The sequence below is a fragment of the Cygnus atratus genome, chromosome 16 (genome assembly GCF_013377495.2).
Source record: "Cygnus atratus isolate AKBS03 ecotype Queensland, Australia chromosome 16, CAtr_DNAZoo_HiC_assembly, whole genome shotgun sequence".
Taxonomy (NCBI): domain Eukaryota; kingdom Metazoa; phylum Chordata; class Aves; order Anseriformes; family Anatidae; genus Cygnus; species Cygnus atratus.
Window position 1 is genome coordinate 1,543,605 of NC_066377.1, and position 17,445 is coordinate 1,561,049.

Consider the following 17,445-nt stretch of genomic DNA (forward strand, 5'->3'; position numbering starts at 1 on the left):
AGGTAATGGATGCATACTATGATAAAATTGTCTGTCCTAAGTCCAACGGAGCTGCTTTTTTTGCAGTATGTCGGGGGAAGGTAATGTAATTGAGAATTTATTTTATCTGAGATCAGATTATGTAGTGGACAGGACATCATTTGGGATTTAAGAAGAACATTTGCATTATGTGACTGTAGTTATATGTGGAAAAAAAAAAAGAAGAGAAATGGGATGCCCTGAAGCCTTTTCAAATTTATGTCAAGTATATGTATGTTTTATTTCCTGTTCTTATCAAAGGGATACACCTCTGAGTTCTTTAAGGGGGGTGAGCATCACGATACGCTTCCTGTTGGCTGCTCACAGCAAAACTTGATTCATCAGATGAGAACAAGAGTTTAGGAGGAGGATTAGAAGAAACAACTGCAGTCAATCATGTTATAACAACACTGCTGACAACTAAAAAGTATTGCTCAATTTTAAAGAGGGGATTTTTAGTATGTTCAGGTCCCCAGGGAATATTTGGTGACCTTTCATTTACATTTAACAGCGTTGGTAAGTTGATCTATGATACCAGTGGAAATATTTGCCAAGTCACAAATTACTCCCAGAGTCTTTTTGCTGCTGCCTGCTGTCTACCAAAAGAAACTTGACTCAATATCTTTTGAACCCTCAGTCCTTTTCATCAAAGTAGCTGTTGGATCAATTAAGAAAAACTATTGTTCTTTTTGGCTGGGACTCTAGTAAATGGACTCTGTTGTCCTTCCAACAATACTATGTCACCCTCAGAGGAATGGAGTCTTTGGAGAGAGCATGCTTGTCAGTAGTGCACAGTTGAAGGATAGGCTATTTTGTTTATTGTAGACATTGTAGATTGTTATTGTTAATAGTATGACTTCAAAACTGGAAATATCAGAGAAGATAAACTAAAAGAGCCATGTTGTCAAAAGCTACCTAAAATTAGCTCCCTTCTCAGCCATTGCTTCAAGATTCCCTTTGATGTTATTGCTCAGCTTCTATGTTGACAGTACGTTTTAGCTAACTTTTTCTGTTCTCGCTTTCCTAGAAGAAACCTAGAAAACCAGTCCTTTTTATATAGAGGAGATTCTAGGACAGTTGTTCTAGTTCTTTTACTAGTTGAGGGAATGTGATAAAATTGATAGCTCCAGATGGATGACAGTGCATGCTGTGCTTTCTCTTCTTGTTGATTGTGCTGGTTTAAGCAGACTAGAGTTGGTCGTTCTACCCCATCCATCCATTATACTATACTCTACCACAGCTGTTTATGCAGCATGGTAAATGAGATGGGAAAATAATTCAGCTGAAGAACAAACCAACTTTTTTTTTCCCCAAAATTATTTTTGTCTGTTCAATTCTCTGATTTTGTTCGCTGGTTTGCCAGCATAGCATGGGACATAAGCATGCACAAGGCCGTGAGTGACGACAACTCCTTGTACAGATGTAAGCAGCATATCTGGTGAATATGAAATTAGAATCTGGTGGTTTCTGAGCAGATTTCTGGTAACTTTCCATTACTGCTTTGAAATGATTCTGTTCATTTTTAATGTCAAAGAAGGTTAGCCATGTTCTTATTCCATCTTGTTAACAATTCAGGGAATGGAATGTTTAAACAGATGTATTGAGTGACATTTGAGACATCTTCTGAATATAGCTGTTCTGCTTATCCAGGAATAAGACATATTTCTTAATGGTATTGGCTGAGGTATAATTTGTCAGGGCTTCCTAGAGGAAAAAGCCAAGTTTAAAGTGCTGGTAATAAAAGCAAAACATCTGGTTGAACTATTCTTAATGCATTGCACTTGGCTAGGAATTTAATGTAATGGAGAAAAAGGGCCCGTAACTGCTGAACATCTCTGAAATGTCAATTCAAATCACGTTGGTAATTAAAAACACTCTTTTCAGGCCAGTGAAGGCTTGGACTTCGCAGACATAAATGGGCGAGGAGTCATCATTACTGGGCTTCCATTTCCTCCTTGTATGGAGCCCAGAGTTGTTTTAAAGATGCAGTTCCTGGATGAAATGAAAAGAAGCTGTGTGGGTGCACAGGTAATAATGGGCAGTTCTTAACTGTTGGCTACTTGTAGGTTTGTTGTGTCTTTCTTTCTCCCTCTGTGGAACTTGGCTTATCCTCCCAGCCTTGTGGAACCATGAATATCAAAACAGTCAGACAACCCTGGGAGTCTGTCACAAGCATATTCACATTTTTCTGATAAGGGTTTCAAATTCTGTCTCCACTGACATGGTTGCAATCAAACAGAGGCTCCAAAAAATGGTGTAATTAAAATTTCAGTTGAAGTCTTTGCGTGCATGTCATCCGTGTAGCTTTCTGAGGGAATTGTTTCACCTAGAAAGAGGATGGGCAAGAAAAATTGCTTGTGCTGGCTGGTTTGTTTGTGGGTTAATTTTTTTGGTATTGTTTCAGGCATAAGAATGAATGGCATTATAAATTTAGTATATTATCCTGCAAGATAGCTCTTAAGTATTAAATAATATGGTCAGTCTATTGTAGTACAAAAGCTCTCAGTGCATCATATTCTAAATAGCTCCTTGAGTTGTATATTACTAGTTGAGTCTTCTGTGCCCCATAAGCCAGGTGTGATGTTTGAGGCAAAGTATTTGGCTTTTCCTAAGCTTTTAGAGATTGCTGGGAAGGTCTTACTGATTTTTAGTGATTTAGAAAGAAATAATAACTGTACATCATGGAGAATGTTTCACCTGGTAAATAATGTTAATTCTTTTTCCCACCTATTGCAGTATTTATCTGGGCGTGAGTGGTACAATCAGCAAGCTTCCCGGGCTGTTAATCAGGCTATCGGCAGGGTCATCAGACATCGCCAGGACTTTGGTGCTATTTTCCTGTGTGACCACAGGTGAAACCTTGGCTCTGGAACATAAACATATGTCAATATCTTTGTAACCCAATGTGTGTTTGTAGATTGTATGTAAATGTGCTGACGTTACTGCTCGGAGAAGTCTACAGTTCATAAGTAGTTGAATGATTTTATTTAATGGGTAAGATGATTATTTTTTTAAAGTAGTTCAATTATTTGTTATCTTCAGCTCCCAAAATATACTGTCTTGGAGCTGCAGAAAGAGCTTAATGGTATTACTGCAAAACAAGCTAACTTGCTGAATTTATGTTTGTAAGTCTTTTAAAAGAAAAAAAATTCTCATGGCAAGAGTTAGAATTTCACCCCATGCTACTGGAAATCATGTGATTGCAACTTAAGTTTTACATTTTTTCCATCTCTCATTTGAGAAGGCAGATACCAGAAGTACAGTTTTGGAGAGGAGGAGGAGGAAAATATGGAAAGATTACATTGCTGAAACAACAATTCTTTAATTGATAGCCTTCAATGTTGAGGCCTGACGGGGAATACTGAGCCTGTCACAGTTCAGCACTACTGTTTCACGGTTAAGGACTTTATGGGCAAAAGATATGAACTGGGTCATTGCATAGAACCTGGTATCAACAAAGCCCTTTTCTCCTGAGTGCAGACATCATTCCACTATATTTACTTCACTGTTTCAATCCTTTTTGTCTTGCTGCTCCTCTCTTGTCCTTTTGGACCATGATCTAGAATGTGTTTAATTCATTTAGGCCATCTGGCAAATAATTCTCTCCTTTTCTAATCCTACACAGGTTCACAACCAGCGATGTAAGAGGCAAGCTGCCTTCATGGGTCCGCCCTTATGTGAATGTTTATGACAACTTTGGGCATGCAGTCAGAAGCGTCTCCATGTTCTTCCGTGTTGCTCAAGAAATTGCAAGTATCTTTACCAAAAAATCCATTATTTTTTTTTTACTGTTGGAAACTGGGAATTCTAAGATGTGAGATATGTGAAGGAGTCACTTGTTACTGCTAAACAACCTTTCTTTAGGGCATCATCTTGCATTGGAAGCTTTACAGGAAAGGAGGTATGGCTTATCTTCCTCCAAGAATGAGCTGTGACAGGATATGTGGTCATGCTGCACAACTCATCAAGTTAGATCACAAAAAAAAACTTCCTTTTCCAGTCCCTCCTGAATAAACAGTGCCTTCACTGGATGGCATACAAATACCAAAACTGATTTTAGCATCAAAAAAAATTCTCACCTACTGGGAGAAGGCATATATGTGAAAGAATTAAGGGTCTGACAACCCTTAAATTTAGATCTAAGCTGACTGGTGTAAAGAGTGAGACAAACTCAGCAGTTATTAGACTTCATCACTGGGTCGTCTTAACTATTACGATTTCTCTCTTAGCATTAAGAAGCTCTCCTTCTCAGTAGTAGTTCCTTGACATAAATAGTGATCCTTGTAAAAAGGCTTTCTAATGCACTGGAGAAAGGCATAGCCAGAAATGGGCTGGAAGCCAGAACAGGGAATTCTTTGTTCCCCAAATGGAGACTAAGACTAAAATAAACATTTAAATTTTCACAACAGACTTGGATGATTTCCTGGAAGATGCTTTAGGCAAATGAAATGTTGTTCAAAATAATAAATTACAGATTAAGGATTTTGGATGAGTTGATCTTCTCCGATCATAAACAGGAGTCTTGTGGTATGTAAAAACTACAACCCAATGTGCGTTGCCAGAAGGGGCCATGTTACAGGAGTAGTGTTAAGAAGCAATTGTTCTTCAACAGTGGCACAACCCCTTTTCTGTTACAAGTCACTTAGCACTAAGCCTGCTTGCTATACTTCATCTGTGTGCATCACCTTGTAGTTATTTGATCCTGTCATCAAAAACATAAAACCAGAATGCTTAAAAAGTCTTGACAGCGAGATTGTTGGGAAAAATGAGATGCCTTCAGGTTGTTGCAGGGATTTTTGGTTGCAAAGGAAGTGGAGTGGAAGAGTAGCTTTTGCCTATTGTAATGTTTTGTAAACTGCTTGCAGATGCCCCCACCCCTGCCACAATGTGTTTCTGGCTCTGCTGATGCTCAGAGTGAAAATGATCTGGCACCATCTACTTCATCAGAGCAGATCCTCTCCCTGGAAAAAGCCAAAAATTTGGATGACCATGTTCCCAGTTTGAAGAGGAAAAGAATAGGTAGGTTTGAGTCCTCACAAATGCACTTTTTTGTTGTTGTTTTAAGACAAACAGAAGAAAAAAGAAAAGGAGGAGCAAGGGACTAGAAACTGGAATGGGAGACAAAGCAAGGAGGGCTCAAAGACCAATGTATAAATCTGATCAGAAGGGATATAGCTTGGCATTAGGAAAAAGGGGAACCAATTGCAACTACAGAGCAGAGAGGCTGATGTGCCCTGAGTAGGCGTCGTGCAGAGGAGAAGGAGTTTATTGGAGTATCATAGATACTTTTAAAAATAAAAACTGGAGAACTGTTCTGACTGACTTTCATATGACCTTCCGACCTGTTGTTTAAATGACTCTTACACAGTGATCTGGCTAAGAAAATAGAAAGAGGGTGTTGGCCTTGAAGGAAAACAGTATTTCAAAATTCGTGGTAAGCTAATGCAAAAATAAAAGAGTCTTTCTCATATCAGATATTCGTTCAGAATGTTCCACTCTGTTTTGCTCCCTGTTTCTGAATAGAACAATGAAGTTTTGTTTAAACCTGTGGTTTCAAAACAGTTACGACTGTGAGATTGAATGTGAGATTTCACATTACATCCAAGCCAAATGTGACTGCAGATTGTCATTGAAAAGGAGTTACCTTGGCCACCACCTTTTTCTCCCTCAATTTCCAACACTGCACCTATGCTTCTTCCCTTAAGTTGAATCCATCTGTTGTGCAATTGCAGAGCAAGTCAGATGAGCTTGCTGTACAATTTACCTTTCATCCACACAACTGGTAGACCCATCTCAAAATATAAGCTGGAATATGTGATTGTAGTTAAAGGGGGAAAAAAGCTGCTTTCCTTCTTTCAGTATGGGTTTTCAGTTGCACCGCTTAGCTGTAACACCAAACTGTGGATTGCTACATAAGATTTTGAGGCATTGTTACATCAAAGAAAATGTCAGAGATAACATGAAAAAGCTTATTTGTCATCTGTGTTATGCAGTAATGCCAGTAAGTGGAGATGGAGCATCTAGCCTGTGCATGGAGTATGAAGAAAAATTGTTCTCACCTAGAAAGCAACGTCTTGGGCTCTTGGATGCCTTGGAGCGCAATGAGAAGAGCAGTGAAGCTGCAGAGGAGGAAAGTGGCTTGCCAGGAGAGGAAGAGGTAATGACCATGCTGTAACAAAATACTTAATTATAAGTAAAAATTGTGGGCTCTAAAGCAAAATGAATTTGGTATTAATGTAAGTACCAGTTCAACCCACTTTTAAGAAAAATTCAATATAATCAGCACTAGAAGCTGCAAGTTCTTATAATTAAGCTTAATCAGTTTCCTTGCCACATTCAACTGGAGGACCAACAAGTACACACTTGTACTGTGCTCCATAACTGCTGACCATGTAGATTCCTGGAAGTTAACCATGCTCTCTGGAGAGCAAAGAGCCCTCAAAGAAAAGGTTGGTAAATATGCAGTTCCACCTGGGTGAAATCTGTGTCAGTACTTGGTGTGTGACCAGATACTGAATTGGAAAAAAAAAAAAGGGGTGTGTGTTTATGTACGAGTACTTGTACTTTCAGATGACTATCTTTTATTTGTCTCAGAAAATGAGTATTGCAGACTTGTGGAGTTTCTTTTCAAAATGAGAAATCTATTACTGAAGTAAGATGAAGAAAACGTCTGCACTGTTCAATTTCTTTCCTCTTGGATTGGGGTTTCTGATACATCACCGACTGAGCTGTGTTCTTGCTTTCTCAAAAGTCCTTGTTTGCAGCTGTTGTGGTAGTTCTATATTGCCTGACTACTATCAGCAGGGGTAGTTAATTGCTGCCTTGTACACTTGGTTTGGCTGATGACTGGTTTTAGACTCCAGAAATGTCTAGAACAGCATACGTAAGCAGTTTGCTTAAGGGAAGGTGTAGGGTGTAAGGAATATCTAAAAAGCCCTAAGGGATGTGTTCAAAACAGAGGGGGAATGTACAAGCTTTGAGAAACAAACGGGAACAGAGAACATTTACTTGTGTGCAGCTGATGAGAAATCAGATCCATCGCCCATAGGCAGCCTAGGCGTGACATGGTATGGACACCTGAACTTATTCTTTGGAAAGCCTGACACATCTCTAGGGTCACTCAGATACAATGTCCTATTAACACTGCTGTACTGCTTTTGATCTAGTTCAGGATTTCAAGTCAGATAAATTGGCGGCCCTAACGGCTTGGCAGCGAGTCAGCTCGTGTCTGCTTTCTGATACTGCATTGCTACTCGCCTGTGACTTGCAGAAGGCTGGGGGGTCATCCTGTGCTGCACCTAAATTGATGACCGCTGGCACCAGAGATCTGGGGTGTGTGGTGCTGAGACACGCAGTGCCTCTGAGGGAGCCAGATTTCATTCTACAAGTCTTGTGTTGAGCTGATTTTACTAACCACTGGATTTGGACTGATAACATGGTTGGTGTTCTTTCATATCTTTATTCACCGCCCATCATAGGGTCTGTATTACCATTTTTTTCCTTTATGAAGGTTATGCTGTATCCTTAAGTATGGAAATCAAGCTGCTGTCATTCTGAAACAATTTCCTGGAGGGGAAAAACGCCCTCTAAGAAAACAAGCCTTTGTCATCTCAAATCAAAATACAAGAAATAGTCTCTGATTCCATTCAAAGAATGATTTAACAATTTCCCTTGACCAGTTTTCCTTCTGAGATAAGCCTCGTGGAAGCAGTATTTCTTCTGCATCATGCTACTAACAATGCAGCCTGTGTGTAGTCTGCGATTAAAAAGATGTCTCTGGGCCTTTTTGTGACTTACTGCATGTATCATGCATGGTTGACTTGCAGCTTGCATTCCAATTCTTCATTCCGTTACATGACACTTCAAATATATTTAAATGTGAGCATGCCCTGGTCAGATTTGTCTGGAATTCACTATCCTTGCAGTATTATGAGTGCACTGAAGGCTGTATTTCTGAGTATCAGCAACTTGCTCTACAAACTGTCAAATCTGAGGTTGCTGGCTGACTTGGGGCTTTGTTTGTTTTTGTTGTTTTAGGTGTGTTTAATTTAGTTTATCTCCGAAGCTTTATGATTGGAATAGACATTTAGAAGCCGCAGTGGAGTACAGGAATACTGTTGTATAGGAATACTGTTGAGTTTCACTGGTTTCTCTCGCAAATGAACAACAAACGCTATTCTGTAAATGCACTGATAGTCACGTACTCACTAAGAAATTGTTTTATGGGGCAAGAGCAAAGAAATAAATCACTTTGACATTACCTGCTTTCTCAACAGGTATGTAGAAATCAGCTGGCAGTATGGGGCTATCCCACAGCTTTATCTGTTGCCCAGATGAATGCTTTTAATGTGGTTGATACCGGCTTGTGCTAGTATTGGGGAGACTGCCATTAAGCAATTCCACTCCTCTTGCTTATGCCCACTCACTTAGCTTTTAGAGCTTGGTATATACCAATATTCCTTGTCACTGCAGTACAAGTGCAATTATTTGTTACTGGGAATGGGGAGCACTAAGAATTGGTCAAACCACAAGTGTTTCTAATACTACCTTATCCCATCTGCCCTCATATTTTCTACAAGACTGCTTAGGCTTCTTTTCTTAGTATCCCAAGAACCCTGATGTAGGGTTTCTTCAGAAGAGAAGTACTTCCAGGCAGGAAAGTGAAGGGGCATGTGAGGCATCAGGAACACACAGCTATGTGTACACTGCCAGGCCCACCCTGAAACAGCTAGCCATGAGTCCGGCTTTGCTTCATCAGGAATCTGCACCCTCAAGACCAACTTTGTTTTTAATTTGCTCTCTTTTGGTCCCTCCTTCTGAAGTGTCCAGTGTCTGATTGCTTTCTAGAAAGAGGTAAGTGCCCCAGGCTCTGTTGCAATGATTTAGGTTGATTTGTTTCACTTGGGTTAACAAGCTTTAGTTCTGGAAATGGCTAAATTAAGTGGGTAATAACTTTGAAAAGCAATTTTATGAATTTTCTTTCTTCTTTTTTAATCTTTGCAGGCCCAAGGTCTGTCAACACTCTCCCTACAGTATGAGAAGAGGTTAACAACTGAGCAAAAAGGAGGAAGGAAGAAAATAAAGCTAGTCAGCAATCCAGTATGTATTTTCATGTGTCTGTGCCATCCCTTTGGTCTGCAGAATGCTGTAATTTGAACTGCAAATTTCAGGCAGACAGATGACTGATGTAGACTGACACTGATGCAAAAACAATTATGTTTTTTCTCCAAATTGTAAATATTCATCAGCGCACATCTGAAATCTGTTTCTATCATGCTCTTTCTCAAATCCGGACATCACAGGTCCAATCAAGCACAGGTTCAGGTAGGGTTAGTAGGTGAAAAGAATTGCTCTGTGACTACCTTGCAAACGTCACCTCCCATTGACCCAGTGTGGTGGGTAGTTCGTTCTTTGTGATTGATGGTAGAACCTCAAATAGCATAACTGTCCAGTTTTGTTTGGGTAAGTAACATTGTAACACCACCTGTGGTGGGTCATTGTTGTGGATTATGCTTGCAGTTGTGCATTATTGTGCATTGTCTCCAAAGAGGATTGAGATGCCGTAGTAAACTCATTATGCATCTTGTTGCCTGAGAGCCGTGATAAATTCGTGAGGATTCCCTGTGGGTGATGTGGATGCCAGTAGTTGTCCAAGGTACTGTCCTAGCCGGGTGCACTCTCTCTGTCAAAGAGGCTATCAGTCACCTGGCATCCAACACTCACAAAAGTAGTCACAGATCGTGAGGCTGATGGTATCCAAGGTGTGAGAAAGGAAACCTTTGCAGAAGATTGTGTTTACAGTTTGTTGCTATCTGATGTCATGATGAATCAGCCTAGCCCTCAAGGTTGCGGTACATCTCGTTTCTCTTAATAAGGCTTCTCCTAAGAATAGAATTGTGAAATGAGTCTTGGCTGCCTTCTCTAGGAAACATTCCTCTGAAGCAGTCAATTTTGTCAGTGGAGTAGGTGTATAGCAGCATTCCTTTTCTTCCATGAGGGAATGAATGTTCACAATTGTTAGAGGGACTAATGTTTTACAAATAGGTTGGATAATCATCTGGGGAAAATAATACACTCATGCCTCAGAGGATTGCCCCAGTGACATTTCTTTTGGCCTGATGCATGTCAAGGGTCATGGGTGTATATGTTCAAACTGTGTAAGCACATTATAATGCAGTCTCTTTCATAAAGAAGGGTTTGTTTTGAATCTCTTTCAAGTCCCTGCTGCTTGTTATTATAGAACAAAAGTGTTCCCCAATACTAGACAGCAATCTAGCTTGCATGTGTTTATAGTGTCTTAAAGAAATTTTTAGAGGAACAGAAATAAGTAAACAGCTTCTGTTCTTTGAATCTCGTGCTTTGTATAGCCAGAGATTTATGTTTTTTGGTTAATTCTATTCTTTGAGGAGGCAGGCCCCATTAGATTTATGTTTCTTCTGTGGCACTGAAGCTATATATTTTTTTTTTTTTCAGGAAATGACACATGGATAGGTGCTTTTTTGGGTGACTACAATTATTTCGTGAGACACAGTAGTATGTTAGTTGAAAGCATTGCATTGTTCTATGTGTAGTCCAAGGCACACAGTTATTACTTCATGTTTAAGATGTCTTCTGCCTCCCTGAAGTATCAAATGTTTAAAGAATCTTGTGGAATGTAAATCTGTTGCTTCTGTCTAAATTCGTGTGAGAGCAGTTTCTCTTGTAATCATGTCTACTGAAAAATCTTCCCGTCTTCACAGGAAGCTGATAAGATAGCAGACCCAGCTGAGCCAAAGAAGGCCAGAGCTACCTTGTACATTGCAACAGTGAAGCAGACCCTAAGCCAACAAAGCTATGATCTCTTCTCTAAGGCTCTTCAGCACTACAAGAAGACAGATGACTTCAATGCTATGTTAGCTCAAATGAGTTCCCTTTTTGTCGAGGATGAAAAAAAACATATCTTGCTACGAGGTATGACAAGTTCCCTAGTAAATTTATATGACGCGACCTTTGTCTTTCAAATAGACTTGTGCATTTCATGAGTAACCATTTTACATTTGAAGTACACATCAATCAGGGCAATAACCATTAGCATTCATCACTTTATATTCTCAGAACAAACAAAAAATATGTTCTCGATCTAATTATTATACCTTAGTTTGCATACTGAGAGACTTGAAATAAAAAAAATACATTCTATGGAAGCTTATGCTATTTTGAACTTTGCCTAAAAGAAGAATAGTTTAATCCCTGTGATTTAGAAGAGAAGGAGGTAAGATGAAGAGTGTTGTCTTGAAGGTTGTCAGGAGTTGGCTGTACGCATTCAGAAGGGTTCAGTGTTAAAGCAGTAATTAAGTAGTCAGGATATCTAGAGAAATCTTCTATTAAATAATGATGAGTGTAAGTGATCTGGACAAGCACGGATAGTTTACAGGTTTACCTGGTATTTTCCTGGCTTTTAATGTCTGGCCTTCTAATACCTAAGGGGGGCTTACAGGAAAGCTGGGGAGGGGCTCTTTATCAGGGACTATAGGATAGGACAAGGAGTAATGGCTTTAAACTAAAAGAGGGTAGGTTTAGATTAGATAAAAGGATGAAATTATTTACTCCAAGGGCATTGAGGTATTGGAACAAGTTGCCCAGATGTGGATGCCCCATCTCTGGAAGTGTTCAAGGCTAGGCTGGATGGGGCTTTGAGCAACCAGATCTAGTGGGAGGTGTCCTTGTCCTTGGTAGGGGGGGTTGGAATTAGGTGATCTTTAAGGTCCCTTCCAACCCAAACTATTCTGTGATGACTGCATTGACAGGAACTAGACCTCCACCAACATTTCTTCTAGTTTAACAGAGTGTTTTCTCTGTCAATTTTCCTTCCCTCTCAATTTTATCAAACTGAGAATGATCAGCTTTTGAATAGAGGAGGGAACTGGAGCATGGTTGTTCAGGTTGTGAGAAAATCAGACGGAAAGTCTTTATGGAGTGAAGCTGGAAACTCAATGCTTTTACTGACTGAAAGTCAATTACCCCGTTAACGTTTCTTTTTCAGTAGATGATGCTTCATAAAAATAGTGCATATATTGCAATAGGAAAGTGAAAAGCTGAAGAAGGCTTTACTTCTAGTGGCCTGCAATGTCTTAGCAACAATACAAGATTAGCATATTTATAATTTAGCTATCTGGCTTATTTGAATTCTTCTGCTAGTACATTAGAAATAATTTTGATCTGTGGAAATGCAGAAAGAAATGGAGGCAGCTCTGTGAAAGTCAAAAGGAATAATGGAAGTTTTCTGTACATCCTCTTGCTTAATGAGTCTGACAAAACTTTCCTGAATTTTCCCTCATGCATTTGTTTCTGTGGTTTTGTTTTGGTTGGTAGGGACTTTTTTTGTTTGGTTTTTCAAAAATATTTTAAAATAAAACATCTGATTCCGGCTCTTCTGCTTCTACTTTACAGAAAGTTTCCTTATAACAGCACAGTAAGATTTGAGTGTAAATTATTTACTCATCTTGTGATTAGCAAGGAAGCAGGAGAGGACAATGAGAAGAGATCTGAAAGTATCACTGATTGTTTGCTGTGCATAGAAGCAAATGGACAGGTTTTTCTGTGACTTTGTTCATCTTTAAAAAATAAAATAGTTACTCATCTTGTAAATTGTTTAAGGCTAACTTTTAAGGTTAAGGACTGAGAAGCTAAATACGAGCTCTTAGTACTAATAGTGGCCACAGTCTGTTTCCCAATTTGCCTGTCTTACTAGTCAAGCTTTCAAAAGTTTTAGGCACGTGAAATCTAAAGTTCATTTGACTTGCAGTGAGGTTTAAGCTTTTGGCTAGTAAGCATTTTACAGTGGAGCAAGGTGACATGTAAATGAACAGTATGTCAACTGTTATTTGTTACCTGCCTAGCAGACACTTTGACCCCACAGCTTATGAGGTAACTCACGACCTTTTACAGCAATTACCTGTTTCATTGAAAAATAAACTACTTCCATTTTACATTGGAAAAAATAATTACCTACCAGTTTGTTGGATGATTAAACTATAATTGACCTCTATGCACTTTTTAAGTGTGCTGATTGTATAAGCACTGAAGAATGGCATTTAGATTTTAAGTTATTTAGCTACACTTTATTTTCTTGGTACCTAACTCAGAAGTCCTACTGTCATAAATTTCTGGAGCATTTGTTACCTGTTGTGGATTTATTTTCTTTTTTTCCCCTCCCTCTCTCTAATGGAAGAATTTTACCAGTTTGTTCGACCTCAACATAAAAAACAGTTTCATGAAGCATGTTGCAGTCTGACTGGAGCGGGCTGTGGCTACAAACCTGAACACAGCCTCTTGCAGGAAGAGAGAGAGATACTGGCAAAGAAAATAGGTGAGGAGCTTGATTCAGTGTTGTGCAGTTGTATCCTTTGATGGGCCTTGTCCAATTACAGAGCAAGATGCATCTCCTGTGTAGATATGCAAGGGTGGAAAGCAATTTTGGTGAATCAAAATTTGAGCTCAGTCTGCTCTGCAAGATCCTCTTGCCCACCTTCCTGTGAGCATATGCAGATGCCTGAGCTTTAGTTACTGCATAGTTAGTAACAATGCCATCTGATTTCAAAAGGGCTTTTTACAGATCTGTTTAGATCTTGAATCTAGTCTGTGGGTTTCAAAACTTGGTGAAATTTTTGAAATCCTGGAACATTAAGGTGCTAAAAAAGCAGGGTGTTGGCTCATCTCCTCTTAGCAAAGAAATGCGTCAACATCCCCTAGTGTTTTCAGCAAAAAGCAACATGCTTTGAAATACATTGTTCTATTTTCATTCTTCCCTAAATTCCCTGTTAACGGACTGGCTTGATTTAACAGAAGGAAAAAAGAGTCAGCAGAAAACAACATCCTCAAAGGACTCATACACGCAGCTGAACCCTAGACTCCACTTGAACCAGGGAGGATTTCACTTGACAACAGGACTGACTAGTGCTGGTACGCCTCATGTTAAATAACATGCATTACCTTGGTGTCGTGTTTTTATGTTTTATATTGTCGTTGACCGTAAATTCTGTTGGGAACCAATGTTTCCTGTGTTCACATAGTATAGTGGCTCTCAGTCTGTAGGTAGAAGTGATGGTAATTGAGAGTTTTCAACAAGGATTGTGCAAAACAAACACAAAAGCTAGTAACTTAATTTAAGGTGAATATGAAAGAAACCAACTAAAACCAGAAGCTTGTACTAGAGTCTGACCTCAGTGAGGGAAAGGGCGCGTTGAGCATGAGACTGCTGGGGGTTTCCTGTTTGTCCAGAGTTTGTGAATGGTAGTCATTTAAGGAATGTAATTTTAGATGAGGTCAACGTGAATCCAGGTATGAAGAAAGAAACAGTTCCTGGTTTGTTATCAGTAATGCGTACACTACTCATATGGACAATCTTTTTTCTGCAGAAATGGAGATTAGCAAATATATTCTCACAATTGCACATAATCTCTGCATGCATCCCTCTAATCTTGTACTGTCCAGTATTTACCTTTGAAGTCAAAGGCACAATTCTGATTTGATTATAGATCTTCCTGAGAACAGCTGGGAATTTTTTGTATTTCTCATAAGGAAATGAGTAGGATAGCTGGACAGCTTAGATGTCTTTCTTTAGAGAATAAAGAATAATCAGTCTAATCCTTTCTTTTTAGAATAAATAAGTAAATAAAAATCCAATGTTTCCTGGCAGGCTTTAAAAGCTTTTCATCTATGAAGCCATGTTGTTTCTTCTGATTTATTTCCTTGTTTTGCTTTTGAATTTTAAGAACACTTGCATGAAACAGGGCCTTTGTGGTTTTTTTTTCCTGAGGTCTGTGAGATTGATTTTTCCCAGAAATTTGTGTCCACAAATGTAATTGAGAAAATAACAGTAATAAATGTATGTCCTATTTCTGTGATTCACTCCCTAAGTGGGGTATGTTCCAGTGAGAAGCTACAGATTATAAAATTCACACCCATGTTTTTCCCCTTTCCAGAAATGTAACGAAGTCCATCTTTTAGAAGTTCATTATCTGTTGAGAAGAATAAATATCTAAATACCAGAAGATGTGATTGGTTAATTTAAATCAGTTTCTTATAATACATTTTATCCCTATGTACATGCCTTTATGTGCAAGGCATGTACATGTAAGGCATGTACATGTCTTTACATGCCTTGTAAAGACATGCCTTTACACATGTGTATATATGTGAAACAGAACTTTTTCAAAACTAAGACATATCAGAATCCAAAGACTGACACTTTGAACAGAAGTCCACTTGGAGTTTAGCAGGGTGTTCTTAGCTGCACGTATCTTCTCTTGTACTCCTACATTGCTATGTGCTATCTCTTTTATTATAATTTTAGATTTATTTAGATCTATTTATTTAGATCTATTTTGACATTATGCTTTCCTGTTTGGGGGGGGGGGAGGACGTCTTTTCTCCTTTTAGTAATAGGAGGTGAGAAATCTATTCTTTAAAGCTGCTGTCAAGTTTACTTGCCCTTGTGCCAGGCCATGTGACTCCTTTGAAGTGTAGCACAAAACCTGGTTTGTTGCTGACCTCCAAGCACAGTATCCTCTGTGTCTCCTTTTTCTCATCCAAAGTGACTATCTGGCATATTTCTCCATCTCAAAGATCCAGAAACTCCCAAATACACCAAAAGGGTTCCCAAGAATTAATTTGCCCGGTTGCTGTTGTCAGGAACAGGTCTTGGCTCTGCCTAAGGTCAGGTCGGAGGGGGGCATTTGACTATGCAAGCAGTGTTGATTTTACTACATTGAAGTAATTCGGGAAACCCCTCTGAATGAAAAGAGAAATTGATACAAGAGAAATCAAGGCTCACCTGTTTGCCTCTGTTCCTCCCCCAAGCCCTACTCATCTCGTGTTCTTTGTTTCTCAGGGGATAATGCTGGTCAAGCTCCAAGTAAAGTCACTGAGAAAGCTTCATGCTCTAGGAAAGATCACCACCAGGTCCTCAGGACTACCTATCTCAATGATGTGAAAAAGGCTTTGGACAAAAGCACTTTCAGCCACTTCTATGAAGCGCTGTTAACTTACAAGAAGACAGATAACTATGATGCTATGATACCAGTGATAGCAGCCCTCACCACTGAGCGGCCAGAAGACTTTCATCTCCTACGAAGTAAGGGTTATTTTAAAGCCATTATTATTTAGTTGAAAATAACATGTAGGTGCTATGATCTTATGTGAGCAATAACCTTTCACTGTTCATTAGCTAGTATGCAAATAATAGACTGTATGCTGGCCTTGATTGCTTTGATGGGGGCCTCTATTACTGTGCTATGTAACACCTCAGTTTCACCTTCTCCCCTGTCTCTGCTGTGAACTTCTCAGTGGGAAATAGTGCATACAGCATATTCTGGGAAACACTAACAGAGTTTTGTTTGTACAAAATCTCTCTTCAGGGTCAGTGGGATATTGTTGTCTTAATCTCTCAAAATTTTTAGAAAACCAAGTTTTTCTGTTGTGTTAACTAATCAGATCACTCCTGACATAGCGAAGAGCAAGAGGGAAATGAACTGTGTGGCACTGTGAGTCATAATCTCCCCCTGAGCATTCTTACAAACAGAGAGTCAGTGTCCTTACTGAACAGATGTTTTGACTGGAGAGGGCTTTATGGTGGAATTGTGTGCTTGGCAGTAAATTATAATTGGGATTTTTTTAGAATTTTTATATGTGGGTTGTGAATCCTTGTCAACCAAACAGTAATGAGAAATTTCCTTTCTGAGAAAGGTTTTTCAGATATTGCATATATGCTTGATTTTTGCTAGATCAGTTGTCAGCTGAAGGACTGGATCAGATGTTTATGGTTAGCTATAGAGAATGGAAAAATTTCTGGGTCAGTTGAGATTGTATTTGATACCAAATATTCATCTGTCTACTGGCAAGGAAAACCCTGTAATTATTTAAAAAAAAAAAAAAATCAAAAAGATGAAGTTTTTCACAAACCTGAAGATACTCTGAGGAATATGGATGATATTGTTCAGCTTCCAAAGAATTGCCTCCAAAACAACAAGTCTTCCACGGTCAGGCATTTATGTTAACTGTATTTTCTTTTGGACAGGGTTTTACATGTTTGTGCGCCCTCATCACAAAGAGCAGTTCAATCAGATGTGTAAAGATTTGACTGGAATGGTCTGTGGTGGGAAAGAGAAGCAATTGCAACACACAGTGCAAGGTGAAAGGAGCCCTCTGAGTTTGGAGAGCTGGTGCACTAAGGCAGAAAACAGCCATGTACAAGGTAGGGCATGAACATTTCTCTGAAGTTTAGATTTTTATTTACTTACTATGATGGGTAGCGTCCAGCAACCTTAGCCATGGGCTCGGGCCTTCTCACAGTAGGTATGTAAAGGAAGATCAAAGCAATTGGCCATGTCCAAATCAAGATCTACTGTGTCTAGGAATAATTTACCACAGAACTATTTCAGTGTGAAG

The 17,445-nt window shown here is 39.2% G+C and overlaps 1 protein-coding gene across 4 annotated transcripts in view; it reads left to right on the forward strand.

The window, feature by feature from the left end:
- RTEL1 (regulator of telomere elongation helicase 1) overlaps positions 1 to 17,445 on the forward strand; it is a 46,082-nt gene that overhangs the window by 22,927 nt on the left and 5,710 nt on the right. For all 4 annotated transcript variants that reach the window (XM_035567082.2, XM_035567081.2, XM_050713939.1 and 1 more), the window contains exons 22-33: positions 3 to 80; positions 1,903 to 2,046; positions 2,755 to 2,870; positions 3,644 to 3,767; positions 4,884 to 5,037; positions 6,012 to 6,175; positions 9,022 to 9,117; positions 10,758 to 10,968; positions 13,229 to 13,366; positions 13,843 to 13,959; positions 15,890 to 16,132; positions 17,075 to 17,251. In XM_035567082.2, coding sequence (XP_035422975.1) covers positions 3 to 80; positions 1,903 to 2,046; positions 2,755 to 2,870; positions 3,644 to 3,767; positions 4,884 to 5,037; positions 6,012 to 6,175; positions 9,022 to 9,117; positions 10,758 to 10,968; positions 13,229 to 13,366; positions 13,843 to 13,959; positions 15,890 to 16,132; positions 17,075 to 17,251 — 1,762 coding nt within the window. The remainder of the gene's footprint in view (positions 1 to 2; positions 81 to 1,902; positions 2,047 to 2,754; positions 2,871 to 3,643; positions 3,768 to 4,883; positions 5,038 to 6,011; positions 6,176 to 9,021; positions 9,118 to 10,757; positions 10,969 to 13,228; positions 13,367 to 13,842; positions 13,960 to 15,889; positions 16,133 to 17,074; positions 17,252 to 17,445) is intronic.